The sequence below is a fragment of the Ceratotherium simum genome, chromosome 12 (assembly GCF_057802395.1).
Source record: "Ceratotherium simum simum isolate JZ-2026a chromosome 12, ASM5780239v1, whole genome shotgun sequence".
Lineage (NCBI taxonomy): Eukaryota > Metazoa > Chordata > Mammalia > Perissodactyla > Rhinocerotidae > Ceratotherium > Ceratotherium simum.
In genome coordinates, this window is record NC_141911.1 from 29090001 (window position 1) to 29117292 (window position 27292).

A 27292-nucleotide genomic window follows, 5' to 3' on the forward strand; every position below is an offset into this window, starting at 1 on the left:
CCTCTGCTCAATGTACTCATTCATCGTGGACTCCAGCAAGTAGGCATATTTCCCCTTGGACTTCCGGACTCTAGCTACCCCTTCGGCTGTAGTCCTCACAAACACAGAGGGCTCTGCACTTCTCATGTAGGTCCACATTTTATCAAACACTGCAATTTTAGATCTCTGCAGAAAAAGGAAGGTGCCAGAGAGAGTTAAGAGATGGTTCTAAAAGTTTTTGACAAAACACAAAGGAAGGCATTAGTTTTCAAAACACTCATAGATGGTACATAGAACACGGACAAATCTCCACCTTTAATATTTTGTCTTTCATAAGTCTGTCATTATGTCAAATACATTTTCTTTATATTTACAAGGACCTCATATGCCATTTGGTTATGACATTTTAGCTGTAAACAAAATACTACATACCCAAGAAGCAATCTGAAATAGTCACACTCCAAAAGAAGTTGAAAAATACACTACGCTACCTCTAGGTATAATTCGAGTTACGAGACAAGCAAAAAGATATCTTGACTGCTAAAATCCTAAATGATCCATTCTTAATTAGTGGCAGAACATGAGTCTGTGTAATGTTAATTGGTTGGGCATATAAGTGGTAAGATCCTAAGGTAATGCCCATTATCTAAGGAATAAAGAAAATAATGCTGGAAGCCTCTATTAGATATTGACTCAAATCCTTCTAGAGTAACATTGATTTTTCAAAGAAATATACTTTGGGCATTGACATTTTCTTTTAATTAAACAGAAAATTTTCATTTTGCGTATTTAAACACCAATATACTGTTTATTACAACACATCCTGGAAAAAATAACATTCTTATGAGTGACAGATATGAAAGAACGAAGGGGTAATTGCAGTAGTATAATTGAGGGGATATTTATCATAAAAATTAACTGACTCAAAAGCAAAGACAGACATCAAAAGAGTCATCGCAGATTTTATTCAGAGTGAAAAAGAAAGTTGAGCATAGAATTGGAAAGTCATACCATTTGAATGTCTTCTTATTTTTCTATCACAATTTTCTCAACTGACTTGAATCCCTCTTGGGAAGGTGACTGAATAACCCCTTTTCTTATTCTAATATAGAAGGTTTAAAATGGAACCTTGAAATTGAAAACTTACTTTTAAGATTCATGACATTTTGGGACTTTTTGTTTGTTTGTTTTTTACTCTAAGGAATTTTAAAAATATAACCTTTATCTTATAGAAAGCAAAGATAAATCAATTCATTATAAGCAGACATAAGTCCAAATTTGTTGAGAATGCTGCCCTAGGGATTAGGGCAGCTTTACATATACATAAAAGCATTCTACTTTGGTGAAAATCAAGGGTCAAGTGTAAATAAAGTATGGAGTAGGCTTGTATCACTGAAGTTTATAATACACATAACAGAGAGAGGCGCTCAGTCATTGGTCGCATTTCTTCATTGTCTCCATCTGAACAGAGACTGCTGAATTGCGACAGCCCATGGACCGTGTCAGCCCAGCAGTCTATGCTGTGAGAAGACCCAGATGTCCTCCCAAAAGGATATTTTCAACTAAATTTATAAAAGTTCTTTACTTATTAATAATATTTCTATCATCTAATAATTTATTTAAACCACTCTTAAACCTATTTCTATTTCCAAGCAATGCCCCTTCTTGAGAAAACAGATTTGAAACTTCATTACCTAGTGAATTAGGCTTCTCTTTGTTGTGAAAGCACATCTATGACAGTGACAGCTCTACCAGGACCCCAACAAGGGAAATTTATCTTCATGACCCTCATAGTGTCTGGTACAGTATCTTCATGTAAATGGTTCATAATTAATGTATGCAAATTGAATACTCTGGGAATTAGGAAGAATTAGACCATTTTTGCTTTATCTGCATCTTTGCTTATTGTAGAAGATGTTTATATTGTTTTTTCTCCATAGTCTGCCCTCATAGTCTCGACCAAATTGAAAGATACTACAGTATTTGAATTTGATTCTATATCATGCAATCTTATTAAACTTCAAGATCTTTTCGTAACGTGAGTTCCTCAAAAAACAGGTGATATCAAATGTTTTGGAACAGAACCATAAGGTGGTAAAGGAGAGTTCAAAATGAAATTACACAATTATTTTATCAAATCATCCATTAAACATGTCAACTATTCCAACTTTTGAAATATCAATTTGGAGGCATTAAAATAGTACATAAAATGTTTCATAAATATGGATGCCCTTTGAGAAGATCCAAAAATTAGCAAGGAAGTAAGAAGAAAAATAAATTAAAATCAAGATGACTTCTCTTTAAAGACTAAATTTTTTTTTTTTATGAGGAAGATCAGCCCTGAGCTAACATCCGTGCTAATCCTCCTCTTTTTGCTGAGGAAGATCGGCTCTGAGCTAACATCTATTGCCAATCTTCCACCTTTTTTTTTTGCCCCAAAGCCCCAGTAGATAGTTGTATGTCATAGTTGCACATCCTTCTAGTTGCTGTATGTGGGACATGGCCTCAGCATGGCCGGAGAAAGGGTGCGTCGGTGCACGCCCGGGATCCGAACCCGGGCCACCAGTAGCGGAGCACACCCACTTAACCGCTAAGCCACAGGCTGGCACTAAAGACTAAATTTTTGAGGGGACATTTAAATTACCTGAATTATGTCAAAGGTAATATTCATTAAGTGAAGAGAAACTTCACTGTGCCTGTTTCATCCATAAAACTTCCCAGTTGGTTTAAAGATATTTCCCAATGTATAAATAGAATAATTTTTTCCAAGGGATAAAGGACTTTAAAATGCAATCTAGAAAAAAATGTACATAGCTGTAGTGTTTTAACTGAGCTACTCAATTTCTGTCTTTGGGGTTCTGAATCATTTGGAAGATATACAAGTTCTGATATGTTAATCTAGACATATAAGTTCTACTAAGTGAAATCAGTCACTTTTTATGACCAGGCTTCACATGTATTATAACATGGCTTTTTTCCTAACCGAGCAGGATTTTATGATGTAATTGTGGATTAATAAAATATATAAATTATCTAAGATCTTAAAATACACATTGATGATACTACATAAAGCTTAAAGTAATTTCTTTCATAGGTTAGAAACTTTGAAAGATATAAATTTTTTCCCCAATGGGTTCATTCGTCTCCCAGTTGTTAGTTTACTGTTTACTTCCTTAACCAAGTTAATGAAATGTATTCATAACCATAGCTCTTAAAGAACTATTTGTTTGAACAGATTTGGCCAAAGGTACACAAGTAGGGTAATTCATGAACAGTATAATACTGTTATGTTGAAAACTATCATCCATTAGGGCAAGAGATTTATTGATTTGAACTTTATAGCTACCTTCAAAAGAAGAATAGAAACAATCTGACTACATTTTTACTGAGAGACAGTTCAAAGAATCAGTGTTAATTTCTATTGACAGTAAAAGAAAAATTGTTAGTCTTGACTAAACAGATAAATAGGCAATGCCTAGAAATCTTGTTCTTCTCCAAAACCATAGCAATCGAAAAGTAACCAGCTGGAAAGCAATCCAATGGCAGAGCAAAGTTCTCCCCTAGGTTTCCTATACAAGAGCCTGCACGATAAATTATAGTTATTTTTATTGCCAGGTTAGTTTAGGTGACAATGTTTAGTTTGGTATAATTTGTAAGCTAATGGGCGATCTGACACAGTAGAGAGCACACTGCCATCTTCCTAACCACTCCAGCTTATTGACCACTCGTTTCTCAGAAAATATTTACAAATAGACTAAAAAGAAAAATTGGGGATTTTTTTTCAGGTTAATAAAACTCCATGTGGTCAACTAAGGTAATGTATAAAAAAGTGTTTCCCGTTAAAATTCTGTGTTCCAGCAACTCATCTTACAGACATTATTCAATATCAAAAGCATCCAGAAAATTCAGGCAATTGTCTGAAAAATGCAAATCAAATACTAACCAAATTGACTCAATTAGCCCCTTTATGTGGACTTTGCAGGTGAGTGCCAGGCAATGATGATCACTACTCTCCTAAGCAATGTCTAAATTTGAGCACATTTTAGCACAGGAGAAGAGGAAACACAGGCAAATCATACTGACTTTTTAAATAAACTACACTTTCCTACCATTTGTAATACTAGTCTAAGTTTTGGTCCTAAGAGAAGCACTGATGCATTGCAGAGAAAAAAGAAGGGCTGGAACGTTGGTTTCCAATCTCCCAGAGCCAATATGGCCCCAGATAAAAGTTCTAAGTCTTTCTTAGGAATCTTTACAACTCCCTTCTCCACCTCTTCCCCAAATCTAAGCACTGCTTTTCACCAGATTTAAATGCCCTCAATATGTAGATATTTTAAAAATCTCGACTACAGCTAAGCCAAGGAAGACTGCACTTCTTAAGTTAACATGTTAAACCAAGGTTAACTACTCATTCTTTCAGGAAGCATGGTAAAGTGAAGTCAATTTCCTCAGGATGGCATCAGCCATCACGTTTTGAGGAGGAGATAAGTGATATCTTGATAAGAGGAGATAAATGATAGCTTTGTCAGGACAACGCTCTTGATTTCCCTGTGTTTCTCAAGGAGTTAAGACTGAATACAGCAATTCAAATCCCTTTCCATAGTTCGATATTACTAATAGGCCCATTGATTTGACTAATATTTCACAGAAAATAACAGTGTGAAATTGTACTTAAAGAGAAAATATGCCCATTGTCTAGCATGGTTGGGGAAAATTTCCATAGAAACTAAGAACATATGATATACTTATATCTAAGAAAAGGATGGCTTCCTTTGCTGTGAAAGAAGCCAACAGGCATTTTAATTTAGTTTTTTTTCTTCCTCATATACAGTAATACAGGCATTAATTTTTCTGCCATCTAAATAAGCCTTTTCCCCTTTAGGAAAAAAAGATGACTTTTCAAAGGAAATAGGTATAATTCTTATGAAACATACACACTTATTCAAGAATTAGTAGGAAATACAGGTGCTGCACAACAAACATTCTTCACTGCTTAGTCTATTAATTCTTATATAGTTCACTGTCAAAAAAAATCTTGTTTACCCACTAACTTCTAAAAAAATACCAAAATACCTTCTCACAATGTCAGCAGAACATTTTTTGCTAGAATAGGAGTTCTAAATGATTTCCAAATACAAATGAAGTCCAAAAGATCTAACTAGAGATTTCCAAATGGCTGATGTGACTTTACACCAGGAGTGCATTTATAGAGTTTTTAGAACTGTGCTCCCCATTGCGATGATCTCTAGATCTCGCTTCCACGTCAAACATGAATAGAGATACTTTCATGAAAACCTCTGCTTTTTTCTGGAAAAATTACAATGTCTGAAGTAGTTATAGCAACTAACAAGAAGGTAACTCTATTTATGAGTAGAACTTGACCTAAAGCCTCCTGGATGTCAAGATTAGAGTGTCACAGTGTGAATTAATAACCTATATTTTCTAGTCTATTTGGCTGACACTCTATAAAAAATTTGTATTTAAAACAAAAGATAACTTTCCTTCCTTTAAGATTTTACCCTTTTTCCTGATTCTTTAGCCTTTCTGTGGAACTCATAGCATGGCCCGTTGCTTCATTATGGATGTCAGCAGGAATTCAAACTGTCCCTGGAAACCACTAGAGTTGGCAGTCAAAAAAGAAGTTTCCCTAGGTCTCATTCTGTTATTCTCTGCTGTTTACAAATCTGCAATCCCTACAGAAAAGCTTGTATGTTTCTGAGTTACAGTCACCATCATGAGATCAGAAGTTTAAAAACTCACTAGCATACATTGGGATTTTAATTTTTATTAGTAGGGTTCTCCCCCCCAATAGAGGGCAGTTGTTGTCCATTTTCTATTTAGATGTAATGTCCAACATAAACAACATATAGTCAAATTGAGTCAAGGGAATCAGTATTTTAAATTGAGTTTTCTTTGTCACTTTCTGTATTGTGCATCATTAGAAGTTTTCAACATCCCAACATCTTCAACATCTCTTTGAATGAAATTAAAATAATACAGACTTTTAAAGCTTCATCTTCAATAGTTTGCATAGCTATGTATACTAAATGTAAATGATATTTAAACGTAAAAGACTATAAAATTATTTTTGCAAAACCATTACAAAACAAGTTATAGTAGGAGAAAAGCATGTAGCCTTAGTACACAGTCTGGACAAAAGTTAAGAAGTCAGTGAAGGAAAGAACAGAGTGGTTAGAGAAATAAGAGAATGTATGAGAAAGCACTGGGGTTTCATGAACTAAGGGACAAAAAAGTATCAAAAGAATTTGAGGGGGGCCGGCCCGGTGGCGCAAGTGGTTAAGTGCCCGCGCTCTGCTGTGGTGGCCCAGGGTTCGCCTGTTAGGATCCTGGGTGCGCACCTACGCACTGCTTGGCAAGCCATGCTGTGGCGGCGTCCCATATAAAGTGGAGCAAGATGGGCACAGATGTTAGCCCAGGGCCAGTCTTCCTCAGCAAAAAAAAGAGGAGGATTGGCAGATGTTAGCAGAGGGCTGATCTCCTCACAAAAAAAAAAAAAAGAATTTGCACAACAGTATTAAATGTAGCACAGTTCTTACAAAGCATGAAAATACATACAAAACATTTCAATTTGGCCAGAAGGGTATTAAGTGACCCTTTTAGGAAGTATAAGGAAGATCAGATTTTAAAGAATGAAGGAGAAAGTGGCCAGAATGGAAAAAAGGAGATTATAGGAAAGAAATTTATAAATTTATCAGTTAAAGGCAAGGAAGAAGAGAAATAGAGATAAAGGAGAGCACTGTCACAAGGACTTTTCAAACTTGTGGCAAATCTGAGTCGAGATTAAAGAAGGAGCCTGCAGACATGGAAAGACTAAAGACATCATTAAGGTATAAGTCTTAGAACAACATCTTTGATAACTGGAAAGAGATGTTGTGGGAGATCAAGATTTGGCCACCCTGAAATCTATCTCTTTACCTTGGTTGTTTTCTCTAAGGACATTTGACCTCCCTCACTAACTGCCTAAAGAATTTGACATGGTGGCTACTTCCTGGAACAGATCTTCTATCATGATGGCTATAAAGATAATGTAGGATAGAGGTTACAATAGCAAAGGCACCAAGCCTCTTTTATCAAAAACTCTGTCTCTCCCTGACCACATTATCTATAGATGACCCCGAAAAGAATTGTCCTCCTGCCCTCTGAAGTCCCAGGCCACTACCCACCCCCAACACGCTCCTCGCCTTTAGCTGCAATACTTAAGCAAGCAGCTTAGACAGAGGGACGAGTTGCTCATTTCTGAGTTTCTCCCATGTATACATGTTATTAAACTTGGTATTATTTTGTCCTGCTAACCTGTCTTGTTGATTATTTGGCCAGCCATAAGAACCTTAAAGAAAAGGGCAGAAGGGGATTATCTCTCTGTGCCCGACAATGTCAAATGCCAAGATGGAGATATTAGCTTTGCAGAAACGGGGATAACTATTCCTCTGACATTGCTGGAATAAAACCTTGAAGATAAGAATAGAATTCTGTTGGAAAATGGAAGACCCAAATCTACTTCCACACCTTTGCCCAACAATGGAAGTGGTTTTGTTTTAATGGGATTCTGTCAATGAAAACCACTTTCGTTAATGAGAATTTTGAAATAGAACATTATTTATGTCTTCAACGTACTTGAAAAGTATTTGAATTAGATTACTTATGAGGGAGTAAAATACCTAAAAGATAGGTCCAATTTGTCCGCATTCCAGGGCTTTAATTGCTACGCTAATGAAAGGCTTGAGTTTGTGGTAGTCGCACAGCATTTATATCAAGAAGACACTGTATTTATCAATCAACATACAAATTCATTTTTAAGGGTATGAGCTGAGAATATGCTGCAAAATATAAATAAAAACAATATAATAATGAAAACACAAAAGTGCTTTGAAACTTGGTTCTTATTTCATGTTTTGATACTATTTTTTCATGTCATTTGCCAACAATAATAGCATCACAAAAACAAAAGGAAAAAAAAGAAAAGTAAGAAAACCTAAGAGGTGTTTAGCATTTCAAGTACGACTACTATGTATGACAAAATCTCTAGACCTCTTCTGAGTCTTTTTAAATCACATTTATTAATAAAATTTTATCTTATCATAGGGATAAAAGTAAAAGACTATTTACTTAAGCTTTTCTTTAAGTTTAAAAAGAAGTTCATTATTTTCCCTGATGAAAAAAAAGACTTCCACAGTGCAAACAAATGGAAAGGAAAGATTAAGAAGTTGTGTTGTACCAATAAAGATTTTTTGAGAGCTTAATTCCATCAACTTAACATTTCTTACTCATCATTTGGCCAAGAAACATGAGTTTTTGCTCATATGTTGATTATCTTTTACACAACCCAAAACTACACCATTTATTTCATGTAAAAAATTAATAGTAAACATTTTAATGAAGTCAATACAAATGTTCTCTTAGACATTCCTTTGCTCACTTAGCTTTATTCAGATTTTATGCTTAACACCATAATTCTTGGGATTTAAAATAAAGATTTAGACTCAAATTGTCAATTCCATGAAGTCATGAACCAGTCAGTGAGAAATATATTTGGAATTGTTAAAGTCAGATGTAATTATGAACATTTTATATGAAGTCTCACAATATGTTTTTCTCTTTTTTAATTAAAATGTAATAATTAGTTATTTATAAAGGATTATAGTTTTTAAGGTATTTTACAGAAGTGTGGTTTGATTTGTTTTTCTCATGAAGATTTTTCTATATGATTACTATCATTTTAAATAAAACCAATTCTCCAATAATATTAACAAAACTCACATTAAACTGTATTTCTAGCAGTAAACTGGTGGAATTTCTCAGCTTCTTAAAGATTGAAATGGTATTTATGAAGGAATATAACTAAAAGGATTTTAACAGCTTAACAGTTTAACAGTTTTCAAATCAGCACTAGATTAGCACTAGAATGGACCTTAAAAATTGCTTACTATATTCCAAGCCCTTTATTTTAGGAGCAAACGTCAGAAAGATTAAATAACTTGCTTAACATAGTTTGTTAGCCTCTAGAAGAATCAGGAATAAGATTTGGATATCTAAATCTTCAATACATGTCTATATACACTAACCCATAAAAATACTCAAGCAGAGTGTTTAGATAAACAATGTTTTATTAAAAGAAAAAAAGTCACTCGACAATATTGTAAAATTTAGAGAAATTCAGTTAAATATTTGTGTATAATTTATTGATTAGTAAACTGAAGCTGAAATAAATTAGATTTCTTGCATCATTTTAATCAACCAAAAGTAAAGCTAAGTTACATCTCAGAGTTCTGTTTGGCATTTTAAAATTACTTTCAGATGTGAAAAATAGAGTCAGGTTAATTCATATATTACTAATAGAATCATATACTTACGATAATTTTCTGCTTGGAAAACAATGTTCTTAAAGTTTAAAATGCGATTAACATTTTCACATGCTTTCATTCTCTTATGAATGATAAATGATATCAATAATGAAATGTCCTACTAATTATATCTCATGTATTAACTATATGTGTACACATGCATATAATGTGAGTTGATAATGCAAGAGGAAAGGCAAGTGATCCCCTATGATCACATCTTTTATTTTTTAATAGAGTTACTTTTTTGACTCATTCAAGGTCTATTGTGACCAGAGAATATCTTGAGTATCATCAATGTATTTGACAAAATATCTCATATTATCCTTATGGATTGGATGGAGACTAAGGGTTATCAGAATTAGGTGGGCTTATGGTTAAAATTTCAATCACATCGAAAAAGTATTGGTTATTATTTATTAACATGCAAATACTGACCTAAAGGGAAACTTTTGTTATACCACTGATTCCATACATAGCCCCACTGTGTTCAGTATTTTAGTCAATTTAGACGAAGCTATACATGGCAAATGTTTCAAAGTCACAGATATTTTTATGATAGATGACAGAATCAACATTTCAATTTTATGGGCTTGGGAAAATAAGCCAAAAACCAAAGTGAAATTTAACAGAGATGAATGCAAAATCTGGCATATGGCTTCAATCAACTGCATATTCACAGAATGAAAGACGTGAGGCTTACCACAATTCATATTAAAATCACCTGGGTTTTCAGTAAACAACAACTTTAGGGCAAGCTATTCATGTGATGCAGTTACCACAAAAGCTAACAAACTTGAAGGTTTTAAGTGGAATTATAGAGTCTAGATAACAGAGTTGTAATTTCAAATACCTTGAGGGCCAAGCAGGAAATGTGAGTGAAACAGACAGTAATGGGGTAATAGAGAATGGTGAGACTGTCTGTAGTGGTGGAGAGTACATTCTCTAGTTAAAGCCTTTTTCTTTCTTTCTTTTTCTTGATGTAAACACTGTGTTGCCTGAAGAACACAAGGGTCCAGGTTGAAAGTGGACTGAAATCTGAATTTTCAGATACTAGCTAAGATCCTCTAGAGTTAGACCAAGTCATACCCTATATCTAGATACCATACTTTAAGAATAACACTGGAAATCCTACATTCAAAAGATATAAAGACCAATATGAAGGGTTTGAAAACATGATTTAATAAATAATGGTTGAGAAGATTCAGAATTCTTAGGCTAGGTGGTGAGAAAATTTAAGGAAGAGAAGATAGTTATCTTCATGTATTTGATGCATCTGTCATATGAAAAAGAAAGCAATTATTAAAGTCAGGATTAGGACCAATGAATGAAAATACTTAGGAGGTAAGTTTTAGTTTCAAAGAACTTTCTAAAAACTATAACAATAAAAACTAACAAAATGGAATTGAATGTTAAGAAAAGTGGCAAGTTTACATTCATAAGGCATATTCAAGAATAGTTTGAATGGTTAATTCTTCATAATGTCATAATATTTCAAACATGAACAGAATTTGAGAGGCAATTTATAACCTAAGCCCTATGTTTAAAGATGAGAATGCTGATGCTATCAGAGATCACCAGACAAGCAGAAGGAACTTATCTGCAATGTCAGAGTTTCCTTCTAAAACATTTGAGCTTCTTTATCCAACCTCAACACATCTACAGGAACAGGGCATTTAAGTGTGGATTTTTTTTTAAGCAATCAAAAGATGAGTGCAATTATGGTCAAAATTGGTTTATGTCAGCTAGCTATTCTATTTAAATGGCTGTGAGATTCTTTTCGTTTTGTTTTGTTTTGTGTATCTTTGGTGTTTTGTTTTGTTTTTTGAGAAAGATTGGCCCGGTGCTAACATCTGTTGCCAATCTTGCTCTTTTTCTTTTTTCTCCCAAAGCCCCAGTACATAGTTTCATGTCATAGTCGTAGAGATGGAGCTCTTCTATACAGGACGCCGCCTCAGCATGGCTTGATAAGCGGTGAGTAGGTCTGAGCCCAAGATCCAAACTGGTGAACCCCCGAGCTACCAAAGCAGAATGCGAGAACTTAACCGCTATGCCACCAGGCCAGCCCTGTGAGATTCTTTTCTGTTATGAATGAACAAATTTTCAGGGGGGTGTGATTGTCTTGAGAAACAATACAAGACCATTTGCACTGTACTCTATAACAAGCTACCATTGCTTTAGCGAATAATTCTACACATCCCACTGCTAGGCTTCAGAGTGGTATTTCAGTACTTTGAGGTTACAAAAGGAAAGTAAGGAAGTCCCAATACAAGGACTAAATTTCTTCTAATAATGTTATTTAAGAAAATTTGATTTTAGAAAAACAAAAAAGAACTGAATTTGATTTCAAATAAGCAAACAAAAAAACCTTGGAACTCAAGGGAAGTAACATAAAAATGGCAGCAAAAGTCACACAGTACCCATGAAAATACCATTAATATATACTAGACACGTTGGATCCCTTGGTTTATCAGTACGAACCCTTTTAGTAAATCAAAGACTACAGAATTTTCTACCTTTCTTACCCTCAAATATCACATTACTCACTCAATATGGAAAGTTAATTGTATTGTAAAATAAACATTTTAAAGACACTGATATAAATCTTTTGGATAAAAAGATCAAAGTTGTTTCATCATTAAGGTATTGCCTCCCATATAGAAGGATTTAGCATATGTCCACATTCTTTTGCCATGTCAAGAATGGACTAGTAAGAAAACTAGTTGGAGCAAAATAATACAGGATAATGACTATATACTGATAATTTCATATATTTCGTATTTATATTTATAATATACTAGCCACATTAAAATTTCTAAGCATTTACATATATATACCTCATCATTGTAATGATTGGTATATTTAATATTGAAAAAGCATAAATATTCATGCCTACCTCTAATTTTGTTTTGATCCTAATATGCAAAATTTTAATTCTAGCCAATATTTTTTAAGAAGCAACATCTACCATAAGATTAGAGAGAGATCTTATAAATTTAAATTTTTAAATACTAAAAAACATCTCCTACTAAGATAGGTTCTGTCCTTATTTTTTGTTTGTTTTTTTCGTTTTACTGTGTTATTTGGGAGCAGGGTTTTTTTAATTAAAGTAAAAAAAATACATGATATGAAATCTATCCTAATAACAAATTTGTAAGTATATAGTACAGTATTGTTAACTATAGGCACATTGTTGTACAAAACATTTCCAGAACTTTTCATCCTGTATGACTGAAAGTATACCCATTGAACAGCAACCCTTCATTTCCCCTCCTCTCCAGCCCCTGGCAACTATCTTTCTACTTTCTGCTTCCATGCATTTGACTGCTTTGTATACCTCATATAAGTGGAATCATGCAGTATTTGTCCTTCTATGACTGACTTATTTTGTGTAGCATCACATCCTCAAGGTTCATTCATGTTGTAGCCTATGACAGAATATCCTTCCCTTTTTTAAGGTTGAATAATATTCCATTGAGTAATATACCACATTTTCTTTATCCATTCATCCGTCAATGGACATTTAGGTTGTTTCCGCCTCTTGGCTATTGTGAATAATGCTGCAAACGAACATAGGAGTGTGAACATCGCTTTGAGATACTCATTGCAACTATTTTGGATAAATATCCAGAAGTAAGATTGCTGGATCATGTGGTAGTTCTATTTTTAACTTTTTGAGGAGCCTCCATACTGTTTTCCGTAGACGCTGCACCATTTTGCATTCCCATCAACAGTGCACAAGGGTTCCAATTTTTACACATCTTCACTAGCACTTGTTATTTTTGTTTTTTTTTCTTTTTTCTAATGGCCATGCTAACAGGTGTGAGGCAATATCTATTGTGGTTTGATTTGCATTTCCCTGATGATTAGTAGTGTTGAGTATCTTTTCGTATAGCTGCCCGTTTGTAGTTCTTCTTTGGAGAAATGTCTATTCAAGTCCTTTGCCAACTTTTTAATGAGGTTATTAGGTTTTTTACCATTGAGTTGTAGGAGTTCCTTATATATTTTGGATATCAACTCTATCAGATATATGGTTTGCAAATATTTTCTCCCATTCCATATGTTACATTTTCACTCTGTTGGTTGTTTCCTGTGCTGCACAAGAGCTTTTTAATTTGATGTAGTACACTGGTCTACTTTTGCTTTTGTTGCCTGTGCTTTTGGTGTCATATCCAAGAAATCCTTGCTAAGACTGAAGTCATGAAGCTTATCCCCTATGTTTTCTTATAGGAGTTTTATAGTTTCAGATCTTACTTTTAAATCTTTAATCCATTTTGAATGGATTTTTGTGTATGGTGTAAGAGTCCTATTTCATTCTTTTTCATATGGATATCCAGTTATCCCGACACTATTTGTTGAGAGGACTATTCTTTCCCCATTGTGGAGTCTTGGTACCTTTGCTGAAGATCACTTAACTGTATATGCACAGGTTTATTTCTGGGTTCTCTATTCTGTTCCATTGGTCTATATCTGTCTTTATGCCAGTATAATTTTGGTTTGATTACTATACCTTTGTAATATGTTTTGAACTTGGGGAGTGTAAGGCCTCCAGCTTTGTTCCTGTTTCTCAAGATTGGTTTAACTATACATGATTCTTTGTGTTTCCATATGAATTTTAGGATTGTTTTTTCTATTTCTGCAAAAAATTACATTGGGATTTTGATAAGGATTGCACTGAATTTGTAGATCACTTTGAATAGTATGGACATTAGAATGGACATTTTAACAATATGCCTTTCAATCCACGATCAAGGATGGAAATGTCTTTCCATCTATTTATGTCTTTTTAAATTTCTTTCAGCAATCTTTTAGAGTTTTCAGTGTACAAGTCTTGCCCCTCCCTGGCTAAGTTTATTCTTAAGTATCTTATTTTTTCTTTTTGATGCTATTGTAAATGGAACTGTTTTCTTAATTTCCTTTTCAGATTGTTCATTTTTAGTGTATAGATATGCAGCTGATTTTTGTATGTCGATTTTGTATTCTGCAACTTTACTGAATTTGTTTATTAGTTCTAACAGTTTTTTCATAGAATAATTTGAGTTTTCTACAAAGAAAATCATGTCATCTGTGAACAAAGATAATTTTACTTCTTTTCTTATTTGGACGCCCTTCATTTCTTTTTCTTGCCTAATTGCTCTGGCTGGGACTTCCAGTACTATGTTGAATAAAAGTGGCAAGAGTGGTCATCCTTGTCTTGCTCCTGATTTAGAAGGAGAATTTTCAGTTTCATCACTGATTATGATTCAGCCATGGGATGCATATATGGACTTTATTGTGTTCAGGTAATTTCTTTCTATTCCTAGTTTATTGAGTGTTTTTATCATGAAAGAGTGTTCAACTTTGTCAAATGCTTTTTCTGCATCTATTGAGATTATCATGTGATTTTTATCCTTCATTTTGTTATTGTGGTGTACCATATTGATTGATTTCATAGGTTGAAACATCCTTGCATCTCAGGGATAAATCCCACTTGGTCATGGTGCATGATTCTTTTAATGTGCTGTTGAATTTAGTTTGCTAGTATTTTGCAGAGGATCTTTGCATCTATATTTATTAGGAACATTGGCCTGCAGTTTTCTTTTCTTGTAGTATCTTTGTCTGGCTTGGTATCAGGGTAATGTCGGCCTCATATAGTGAGTGTGAAAGTATTCCCTCCTCTTCTATTTTTTGGAATAATTTGAGATTTGTCATTAATCCTTCTTTAAATGTTTGGTAAAATTCTCCAGTGAAGCCATCTGGTCTTGGACTTTATTGGGATGTTTTGATTACTGATTCAATTTCCTTACTATTTATAGGTGTGTTCAGATTTTCTATTTCTTCATGATTCAATCTTAGTAGATTGTATGTTTCTAGGAATTTGCCCATTTCTTCTAGGTTATCCAACTTTTTGGCATATAATCATTCATAGTAGTGTTTTATAATCCTTTTTATTTCTGTGCTATCAGTTGTAATATCTCATCTATCTTTTCTAATTTTATTTGAGTCTTCTTTCTTTCTTAATTAGTCTTGCTAAAGGTTTGTCAATATTATTGATCTTTCCAAAAAGTCAACTCTTAGTTTCCTTGATATTTTCTATTGCTTTTCTATTTTCTATTTCATTTATTTCTGCTCTAATCTTTATTATCACACTTACTTATGTTAACTTGGGCTTAGTATGTTCTTCTTTTTCTAGTTCCTTGAAGTGTACAAGTCTAAAGTTAGGTTGTTTATTTGAGATCTTTCTTCTTTCTTAAGTAAGCATTTACCACTATAAACTTTCCTCTTAATACTGCTTTTGCTGCATACCATAAGTTTTGGTATGTTGTGTTTCCATTTTCATTATTCCTAAGATATTTTTTTATTTCCTCTTTAATTTCTTCTTGGATCCATTGGTTGTTCAAAAGTGTGTTCATTTCAACATATTAGTGAATTTTCCAGTTTTCCTCTCCTATTGATTTCTACTTTCATTCCATCGTGGTCAGAGATTATAATCTTCTTAAATTTATTAAGACTCATTTTGTGACCTAACATGATCTATTCTGGAGATTGTTCAATGTGCACTGGAGAAAAATGTGTATTATGCTGTTGTTGGATCTAATGATCTGTATATGTCTGTTAGGTTCATTTGGTCTATCGTGTTGTTCCAATCTTGCTTCCTTATTGATCCTCTGTCTGGATTTTATGTCCATTATTGAAAGTGGTGTATTGATATCTCCTGCTATTATCGTGTTGCTCTTTTTCCCTTATGTTCTGTCAATGTTTGCTTCATATACGTGGGAGCTCTGATGTTGGGTGCATATATATTTATAATTGTTATATACCCCTGGTGAATTGACCCTTTTATCATTACATAATAAATATGTATATTCTTTGTCTCATTACAGTTTTTGACTTAAAGTCTGTTTTGTCTAATATTTAGTATAGCCAGACCTACTCTCTTTTGGTTACCATTTGTGTGGAATATCTTTTCCATTCTTTCACTTGTAGCCTGTGTGTCCTTGAATCTAAGGTGCATCTCTTGCACACAGATATAGTTGTACCTTGTTTTTTTTAATATATATTCAGCCATTCTATGTCTTTTGATTGAAGGGTTTAATTCATTTTCATTTAAAGTAACTACTGACAGGGAAGCACTTACTATTGCCATTTCATTAATTGTTTTCTGTCTATCTTGTAGCTTTTTTGTTCCTCTTTTGTTCTCTTGTCTTCCTTTGTATTTCATTGATTTTTTTGTAGTAATACACTTTGATTACTTTCTCATTTTTTTGTGTGTAACTTCTATAGGTGTTTTCTTTGTGGTTACCACAGAACTTACATAAAATATCTTATAGTTTTAAAAGTCTATTTTAAGCTTATAAAAACTTAACTTCAATTGCATACAAAAACTTTACTCTTTTACTTCCCCCCTTACACTTTATGTTATTGATGTCATAAATTAATCTTTGCATATTGTGTATCCATTAACATATTTTTATACTTATATTTTTTATAGTTTTATATTTAACCTGTATACGAGAATTAAACGAGACTAACGCAGTACTGTTACAGTATTCTGTATTTATCTATCTCTACCCTTACCGATGAGCTTCTATATGCTTTCGTGTTGCTGTCTAGCATCTTTCCATTTCAACTTGAGGGACTCCTTTTAACATTTCTTGTAAGGCAGGTCTAGTGTTGACGATCTTTCTCAGCTTTTGTTTATCTGGGAAAGTCTTTATTTCTCCTTCATTTTTGAAGGACTGTTTTGCCAGATTATTATTCTTGGTTGGCAGTTATTTTTTTTCAGCTCTTTGAATATATCTTCTCACTCTCTCTGACCTACAAGGTTTCTGATGATAAATCTGATAGTAGTCTTATGGGTGCTCACATGTACATAACAAGTCATATTTCTCTTGCAGTTTTCAAAATTCTCTGTTTTTGACATTCAACAATTTGATTATAGTATTTCTCAGTGTATACGTCTTTGGGTTCCTCTTATTTAGGATTCATGAATCCTAATCCTTATTTGGATTCACAATCCTTATTTGTGTTTCATGAATCTGGATGTCCACTTCCCTCCCAAGATTTGGGAATTTTTTGGCTATGATTTCTTTATATAAGCTTTCTGCCCCTTTCTCTCTCTCTTCTCCTTTTGAGACCCCTAAGGCTTTCTTCACTCTTTTTCATTCTTTTTTTTTTTTTTGGTCCTCTATTTAGATAATTTCAAATAATTTGTCTTAAGTTTGCTGATTCTTTCTTCTGCTTGATAAAATCTGATGTCGAATCCTGCTAGTGAATTTTTCAATTCAGTCTTTGTATTCATTTCCAAAATTTGTTTGGTGCATTTTTATATTTTCTATCTCTTTGTTGATATTCTCAGTTCGTTCATGTCTCATTTTCCTGAGCTATTTGAGCATCTTTGTGTCAGTTATTTGGAATTCTTTGTCAGGTAACGTTTTTTTAGTGTTGGTTTCTGGAGATTAATTTTATTCCTTTGATTCCTTTTTTTTTCATGTGCCTTGTAACTGTGTTGGGATCTGTGCATTTTTACAAACAGCCACCTCTCCCAGTCTTTATGGACTGGCTTCATATAGGGAAAGACCTTCACCAATCAGCCCAGTTAAATATTCTGAAGGCCTCTCAAACATTTTATGTGGCTGTGTCTTTGGACTTATGTATGTAAATTCCCAATTAAAGGGATTTGCCATTATCTTTTTTCAGGAACTCATAATCTCTTGCTCCCTTTGGTGTCTGTCTGCAGTACTGCAGGTTCTCTGGAGCTGGCATAAGCTACTCAGCTCTCTTTTGCTCTCAGTGGCCCCCAAGCTGTAGAGTATGCTGGCTCCCATTAGCACTCTGAGCCAGGCAAGACAAAGCCAGTCCCTTGGGAAGCCCACCAAAAAGCTGGAATATTGAATGCATGCTCCACTCTTGTCTTCCCTCCCGCCAAGCTGTATTGGCCTCCGTCTACTGTACCACAAGTCTGCTGGAGCAGCAGCAAGCTGTCCAGGTCTCTTTTGTTCTCAGCAGCTCCCAGGCATCTAGCATATGCCAGATCCCATCAGTGCTCTGAGACAAGTGAGACAGAAACCGGTTCCTCAGGCAGCCTGCCACAAAGGCAAAGCATTGAACCCACACTTCAACTTTTTCCCTCCCTAGAGGGAAGCTTGGAGTTGAAAGGTTTCTCCAACTTTTCTGCACTGAGCTGGATGGGAGGGTCTATGGTGAGTGAGTGTGTGCTAGCCCAAAACTTTGTCTTTGTTCTTAGTGGTCCCGAACCTGGCGCCCTTTTTGTCAGTGCTTAGATTCAGGCAAAACAGAAGCCAGCTCCTCTGAAAAGTCTGAATGTGGACATACAGTCCAGTCTTCTCTTTCTCTCTCCAAGGAGAAGCCAAGAGCTGGGTGTTTCCTCCCAACTGCAGTGCGCTGTGCCAGAAGAGGGACTAATGTGAGTGAGTGCCATGAATTTTCCTACAGGGTTTGATGTGGCTGGTTTCACACTCACTTATTTCTCACAAAAAGAATTGGTCACTATATTGTTGTTGAGTCAGTGTCTCTGTGGGAAGAAGAGGATCCAGGGGCTCCCTATTTCACCATCTTGCTGACATCACCCCCTTGGCCCTTTCTTTGTTTCTTTAAATGCAATCTCAAATATCATTTTTTGGGACCCTGACAATATTTTGCATTGCTTGATTTTCCCAATTGCCGTTTTATTTCTAAAATCTCATTTCTCTGTGAAAATAAGCAGCCACCTTTACTAGCAACTCGTTTTTGATAATCACTCAATATTTTATGGAGTGAAATTAAATGCTGGAAACATGAACTGTAAATTACTTTAGTATCAAGTTTTCCTTCAAATATCAAAAGTCTAGTTAAAGAATTATCAAAACTTTATCAACAATATTTATATTTAGTTCAGATTTGATTCCAGTATATTTAAATGATTGTACAATTCTATTTCTCTTCTCTACAGAGCTCTGAGACAGTGTTTATTACCACAGCAACTAGTGCAAAACATCCAACAGAGACAGGCATGATGATTCTTTTCTGTAAACAAAAATAAAGTGAAGTGAACACTAAGTCATCTAAAGTACCTGTACAAGTTTATACTGATATTCTTCTTCTCTGAGACATCTCAACAGGAATTTTAGAAGAGTTTTGAGATGAGAGACTAATCTCAAATTTTTTCTAATGTTTGAACCTTTTCTGCTAGAATAATTGCCCTTATGATCTGATGGTAGTGTGAAAAGGAGGATTTTCTCTTTAACATGAACAATAATAGAAAGCCTCCTGTAATCTGATTAGAGTCAAATTATCCACCCAGTGGATAATGTGAGCTCTCATCTCCTCTTTGCATCACAAGGGTGGTCTCTAAATGAAACGATCAGATGGAGAGCACACTGACATTTGCTGAGCATTGCCATGAAAAGAGCAGAATGACCAAAACAACGTATTTACCCTGGGAGAAGCTACCACTTTGCACAATAATCATAATTCAGCAAATAGGCATACCCTCTTCTTTTTCTTTCCATAGCACTTTGATCACAGAAAACATAATTCAATATGGCCTCTCATACATTTATTTATATTCCTGTGATTTGGGAACTACTAAATGAACTGCAAGGTCTTTAAACTGAACAATAATTTTTAAAGAAAACATTGGTGAAATCTTCTAAAATTTTAACATTTCCTACAGTGTTAAACCAGCTACATTTAGCTGAAACGATAGAACACAGGCTTTCCCCAGGCAGCTTAGACTAAATGTATCCTTAAAGTCTTTAAGAATTCAATACTATCCTCAGATGTTTTGTGGAATGGTAAGAAAAATTAAAATGTCAGAGAAAGAAAAACTGCCAACCAGAGAGGAAATGATTTCAATTTGTTCTGGATCATCTAGAGAAGCCTTGGGCATGCTGAGCTGTCAGCTATGCAGATTGTTATGCAATAATCAAGCTCCCCAAAAAAAACTAAGGAAGAAAAATCTGTAATAATATGACTAAACATGCCATGAGTGACTTATAACATATCCATATAGTGCTATTTATTGATAATTTATTCATATTCAGCATTTATTTAGTACTTAGAAATTATTTAAATAGTTAAGCATGAGTGAAAGGTCTATAAAGGGTCTATTTTGATATTAGTAACTTTCTACATATATATACATTCATATGGCTATACCCACCTCATCTCCAAAATATTTGAACGATATAACATGTATATGTACTAATTTATAGAATGCTAGAAGCATATATACATGTATTCATATATAGAAAGCTAGAAGTATATATATACAATTTTCTACCTGCATAGAAATAGATGATATATAGAAGACTGTGGCAGAGAAATCATTATCTACACCAGAAATCATGCAATAAATATGGAGAACCACCATACATTAGTGAAATCTGTTCTATAAAATATTAATGGAGAAATTATGCTGTATTATTGCTAAACACAAGCAGTAAGTGGAACAAAATGTATCTTTAATGAAATAGCACTTAATGTAATTCTATAGGGAAGCTGTTACAATGACTAAAACATTTTTATTTGTAAATATATTTCAACCAATATTTTTATATGTAAATATAAACAGGTGTATCTTATGCCCCAGAAGGAGTTGAAAAAAGGTTGCTGCCTTTAAAAGGCTAATCTACATTATTATAATTCTCTGGTAACTGTGATTATTATATAGTAAATCATATATATATGATCATACCATATAATCATAAATGATATACAGTCATGCGTTGCTTAACGACGGGAATTTGTCCTGAGAAATGCATCGTTCGGCAATTTTGTTGTTGTGCGAACATCACAGAGTATATTCACACAAACGTAGATGGTATAGCGTACTATACACCTAGGCTATATGGTACTAATCTTAAGGGACCCACTGTCGTATATGTGGTCCATCGTTGACTGAAACGTCGTTATGCAGCATGTGACTGCATAAAAAAATGAAAGGAAAATTTCAAACTAGTCCTTTCACTCAAGTAAGGAACATCTGCATTAATATTATTTATCATTTATACTATTTGTAAGCTCTGTGAAAAGTCTATGATGCTGGATAACAACAGTATAGTTTCATGGATTATTATCAGACTAAATTTATCTTCTGAGAATGGAATAATTAACTTCATTAAATAAGAAGGGGAATACCTTTATTTTGACAATGTTTTAGAATGTCTTCCTTCCAACATCAGCATAATTAAGGTAGACTACTTACTCAGAAGATACACTTTGCCCCTCAGCCTCCCAGAGATGAGAACCAGAAGAAATAAATAGATTGCAGTGTGGGGGATTTAGGACAGGCATGAAGAAGTATTTCCTATCTGCAAGTTAATAACTGTATTTCATGGCTTGACAGGCCAATGATAGGTTTATTTATAAAGCATTTCCTATCCCCCAAATCTAAGTTTCTGTAGAAACATAATGCATATAGGTGCTATAAAATCATTTTCTACTCAGATTCATCTAATTCAAGATCTGTCCTCTTTTGAGAAAAGAAATTATCAAAATGTGGAAGTCTAAAAATAGTGGTTTATAATTGGAAGCCTAATTCTTTCTTAATTATAGGTATGCTACAGTGGCACTGTAATTAGGGACGATCAGCAGCTCCAAAATGAGTCAGACTCTATCATTCACTGTATACAAGGATGTACATGGATTCCATAAGCAGAAAACCCTGGAAATACAGATGCAGAGTCTTTCCTCACACCTCTTGGTGATTACAAGATTGTTCTCCATTTACTGTTTCTCTCTAGCAGAACAAAGTAAATATTTCATTCATGTTTGTTTTACTGATTATCACTGAAGGAACATATAGATTTTAAGTTAGAACATTTACGGCTTAAATTGGATTTCTAAAACTAATGCACACTCACTGACTTCACTAAAGCAATATTAATATAACAGTTTATTATTAAATTACTTACCTGAAATCTGAAAATACTTTAGACTTAAATTAAGTAATTGCATCACCTTAGGACAAAACAGATAGATCCCTATAAACTAGATAAAATATTCATCTTATACTTTGATATAAGATGTTTTCATCCCAACAAATATATACTTTTAGGAAACATTAGTTAATAGTGAGACAAAAGACTAGAAGTTCAGAATTCTGTTTTAAAACTGGCCATTTTATCTCTAAATGGTCTTAAGTTATTTTTCAATCTTTACTTAGTTATGTATCTTTAAAATTTAGATAATGACCTAATTTCTCAAGTCACTTTCTCCAATGACTAAATTCAAAGCTCTTGCTGTGATAAAAACAGAAAGTTGGCTTGATAAACTCTGTGATAGTAGAAAATTTAAAATAATATAAATAATAAAATCTCTAGTCATAAACAGCATAAGAAGGAAAAAGCTATCAATAAAGCCAAATTAAGCCGTATTAGGAAACACAGGTTAACTTTTAAGACTTTAAATATTAGCAAATGGTGCAAATGGTAAGTTTTTTCTTCCATGTGTAATTCTTTGTCTTGAGTCTGAAAGTAGCATAACAGATGGCCAGAGAACAAAGAATAAAACACGTGTCTTCAGTCTGGCTTCAGCCCACTCCACCTCTATCTCCTTTCCTGGCACACTGGGCATCATAATAATCAATCTGTCAGCTCTCACCCTGTCCTGAATCCACCTTACAGGAGCCCCAAATGTGCGTAGAGCTAAAGGACAGTTGAGAGAGAGGATGACCCAAGATGTGTGGCGAATGTTAATTTTAGGAATAGAAGCAAAGAGAATTTACTTTGCAATACTTTCCTAGTATTGCACTGGAAGCTTAGAAATTTGACCAGACTATAGCTAACAGACAGGCTGTAGTATACCCTAGGATTTAAGAGCAAAAATTTCAATGAAAATCAATTATATTTTGTTTTTATAGTGTCTATGAATTATCTTCATCTTACTCAATACATTTTAAATAACACTCTATAAAGAGAATCTTTTTTCAAAAGGGAATCCGTTATTTAATCTCCATATACTAATGCAATAAACCCTGTGTGAAAAGGTATGAGACATGATGGATACAGTTGAAAAGCCACAGTATCCTAGAAAATATTTTTGAGTCAAAAGCAAAAATAAGGTGGTTCTCGCTATTATCATCATTTACCACTATTATCACCCAATTACCAAATATTAATATAGTTAGCAAAATTACTCATGATTTAGCAGCATCTTTTTATTTAATCCAACTCTAAGAAACAAACCTCTTGTGTACATAATTTCCCAAATCACAAACAGATCATATATTGTAATGGAGGAATTAACATGGCAACCTCCTATGCACTTTGGTGATGTGTGCTGTTATGCTAGCTTCCCTTTACTGGTATAAAAAGAATAGTGTGGCTTTTAAGTACTTTTGAGCTCCTACACTTCTTTCTCTAGATAAGAGGCTGACTACAAGATTAAACGCACTGAGACCTAGCCAAAGTCAATTCAACAGTTCCTTTTGAAGGTATGTTCAGAGGAACTGTGAAGCCCTTCCTGAATTTCTACCATCACAATTCTCTAACATTACATAAGCAAACATGGATGTGACCGAAACAGAACATGGGAGCACTGAAATAAATCCAGAGACCGTTCTCTGCGAGGAAAAATAGTGTATGGAAAGAACCCTTTAGGAGTTAAGAGGCCTCAGCACACTTATAGCTGCCTGAATTTGGTCAAATCCCCAAGTTTACCAGTTCAGTTCAATAATGCATAGCATGCAAACAAAAATCATGGCGCTGACTATCAGACAGAAATATTGTGAGATTCAAAGAGATGATGCATACAAAATTGCTTTGGGAAGCTATACTAATAAAAGTTATCAGTTTGCCTAAATACTCAACATCACTTCTCTATTACTCTAGGGAAAGTAAGTTCCACAATTTTCTATAGGCAAATGGCACACCACAAATTATGTTGGCAAGTATGTGTGTATATATATAGATATAGATATAAATAAATTTATATATATATAAATAAATAAATAGACTGCATATTAGAACCATGGTCTCCATGGGGTTAGTGACCTGAAACACAGGAGTAGCAGTAAACTTTGCCCAGAGTCATCTAGCCTTCTTATTTTGTCTACTAGCGAATGTGAGTATACTGACCGTGAAATCTTGGCATTTTGGTGATTATGGCACCAAGTGATAATGGTGTTTCTATGACTGACTGAGCTAAGGTACACCAGAAATCTCTGGGAACGTGAATGTACATTAGCTGAGAGTAATGGATACTATTGTTGTCCAGACAAGCTATTGACAGTAACTCTGAATGGATGTATACTCACCTGGAAGAGAGTGTCTGGAAACAATTAAGATTATTTTAATCAACACAAGTAGCACTAAGTAAACCGTGATATAATAGGTTCCTGTCTCATTCATAGATCTCATTTACTTAAAGAGGGAGGAATACTAATAAAATATATGAATAAAATAAAAGCAAGCCCTATTGGGATACAAACAATAAAAAATGCCTCAAAATACGCTAATTAAGAACTATGCAATGTTCTAATTTATTTTAAGGATCCATTGTTCTGATCAAGCTAGAGTACTATGTTATATTAAGAATTTTTATATACATATTACATATATGTTCAGAAGTGAGAGTAAATTGTCATTAGTAGCAAATCTGTATTATAGCAATCATATGTAGAACTGCATTAAAATCAAAGTAGCTGCTGACAGATTGACCACAATTCTACGCTTAAACTGCAGAGCCTGATGAAAGCATCAAGCTCTTGCACTCCACACATATCCAGGTTATTATCTATTATCAGCTGTGGTCTGCCCCCTACCACTTCTTCTCCCATCGTATCTTCAGCCCAACTGAAGTTACTTGGAAAAGAGACCAGGAGAAATATAGTATGAGACAGTCTTCATATTATAATCTACTACTGCATCTGGAGGTTGAAGTCCCTAATCCCAATTCTGGAGTAAACTGGCCTAGATCTCACTCAAACAAACTCAGATACTCAAAGATATTTGTGGATTATCAGAGATCATATGTCATATATATAAGCTGTATTTAAACATTTCAATAGAATGAATTCTTATATATAATGAAAGAAAATTATACCAACATCAGGCTATTGGACCTGAGAGAGTATAAGACCACAAATTTTTAAAAAATTAAAATATTTTAGTAGATACATTGTAATTATTCTACCCATTTTAAAAGTTAGGAAGTTGAAGGCCTTTGTTACACTTTTCATGGAGGGTTTGACAGAAAATTCAGAATTTTCACATATGAACATAATCTGTTTGCTGACATAGAGTTAACCTAACTGATTTAAAAGCGAGTTTTCAACTATAAACTAGTAAGATAGATGGCAGTCATACTTACTTAAATCATAAACAACACTCTTTTGTTTTAAAAATAATAATTTAAACTTAACTATACCTTACTTCAATTTTGTTCCAAAAGGACAATCAATTTCTATAAAATTAAGATTTCATTGCAACATTGTGTTTTTCTCCTAAGGAGTTAGGAAACAGAAAATAAATAGATCTACAGCTAAAGATGGGGATAGGGAAGGGAGGGGGATAGAAACAGGGTCAAGAATAGATACAGAGTTAGAGACAGAGATGGAGGTTACTTTCACATGGCATCTTTGTATCTAGACCACAGGATGGGGCAAAAGAGGATAAAGTTTAAATAGGTTAAATTTTAAGAACAAAATCAGAAGTTAAAAAGCAGAATCTCTTACCCTGAAAAACTCTTTAGTGGAGCCAGAGTCTAATGTTCCATAAGCAATTTCTGTTTGCTTAGAAAGATCTTCAGCACTTTCGATGGGAGACACCATCCTCTCTACAGTCAGGAAGGCAGCTAAGTTAGCCGTGTAGGAGGAGATTATGATCAGGGTAAAGAACCACCACACACCTCCAACAATGCGCCCAGAGAGGGATCTAATAACAAGTATGAAATGGATTTGTAAAGTGAAATGAATAACCTAATAAAAAACAAGTTAGCAGTATTACGCAAACATTGACTTATATGGGAATATTTACTTTACACTTTTCAGTATATCTGCTAGTTAATGAAACTGCAAATTATTAAGCATTCTGGGCAAGGAGTACAGATTAGCTAGATTTGATGAGATACTCAGAGGCCAAAACTTCAGATTCCATCATAGTTATAATGCCCAAATCGTTTATGGTGTGAAATCTCGTAATGAAACAATTTCAAGAAATGTGCAGATAATCTATCTAATGCTCATTCTACTTTATCCATTCATGACATACGTAAACACAAGAGAATCTAAGATTGCCAGCAAAACTCAGAATAATATTGACAGACAAAACCAAATATTAAAAATAAAAGAATATGCATTGGAGATGTAGCTTTAAACACTGAAGAAACCCTCCCTTTAATTCAGCCAATGAAGTTCAAAAACCCTCAAAAAAGGTCCAAATTTCATTAGGCTTTTGTGTGTGCAAAAACATAGGTTTTAGATACAGTACAGGATAGAAGATGGAAAAAAATGGTAATACAAACAAAGGTGTGACACAAAATATAATTCTTAATGAAAGAAAACATAATCCTTAATGAATAAAAATCTGAAGCTTCAGGACGTGGACTGCTATGACCCTGTTCCTTCGTGCCTCCTGCTTAAGCAAAAAAGAAAACTCAAGGAAAACACATTAGACATTTAAAAGTTTGCCAAAAAAAAGTTTGAAATATAACAAAATAACAATATTTCCATGACTATACATTCTTACGTAAAATACTTTTCAAAAGCTTAATCGATTCCCTGTAACTTGCTTTAAACCCTTGGTAGATAAAGATAGATATGTAGATACAGAAATAGATATATACTATATTATTTTGAAAGATTTGGTGGGATTCTACATGTAAAGGCATTTGAGTAATATTAACAAACCGATACAGAAACTTTTTCTTTTTTGTTCATAACTCTGCTATCTCCAACAATTAGATTTGCTACAGTAAGAGGCAATATTTCTAAAAATTTAAATCACAAAAATTTGGCAATTTATGGCCTAAAC

General features: G+C 33.9%; 1 protein-coding gene across 15 annotated transcripts in view; it reads right to left on the reverse strand.

Moving 5' to 3' along the window:
* GRIA2 (glutamate ionotropic receptor AMPA type subunit 2) overlaps positions 1-27292 on the reverse strand; it is a 156846-nt gene that overhangs the window by 4214 nt on the left and 125340 nt on the right. For all 15 annotated transcript variants that reach the window (XR_015553800.1, XR_015553799.1, XM_087437486.1 and 12 more), the window contains exons 12-13: positions 25996-26194; positions 1-165 (exon numbers count right to left, since the gene is read on the reverse strand). The exon at positions 1-165 is cut by the window's left edge and continues 83 nt beyond it. Coding sequence is in view for 13 of the 15 variants with exons in the window: in XM_087437486.1 (XP_087293612.1) it covers positions 1-165; positions 25996-26194 (364 nt within the window). In the remaining 2 variants the exon portion in view is untranslated. The remainder of the gene's footprint in view (positions 166-25995; positions 26195-27292) is intronic.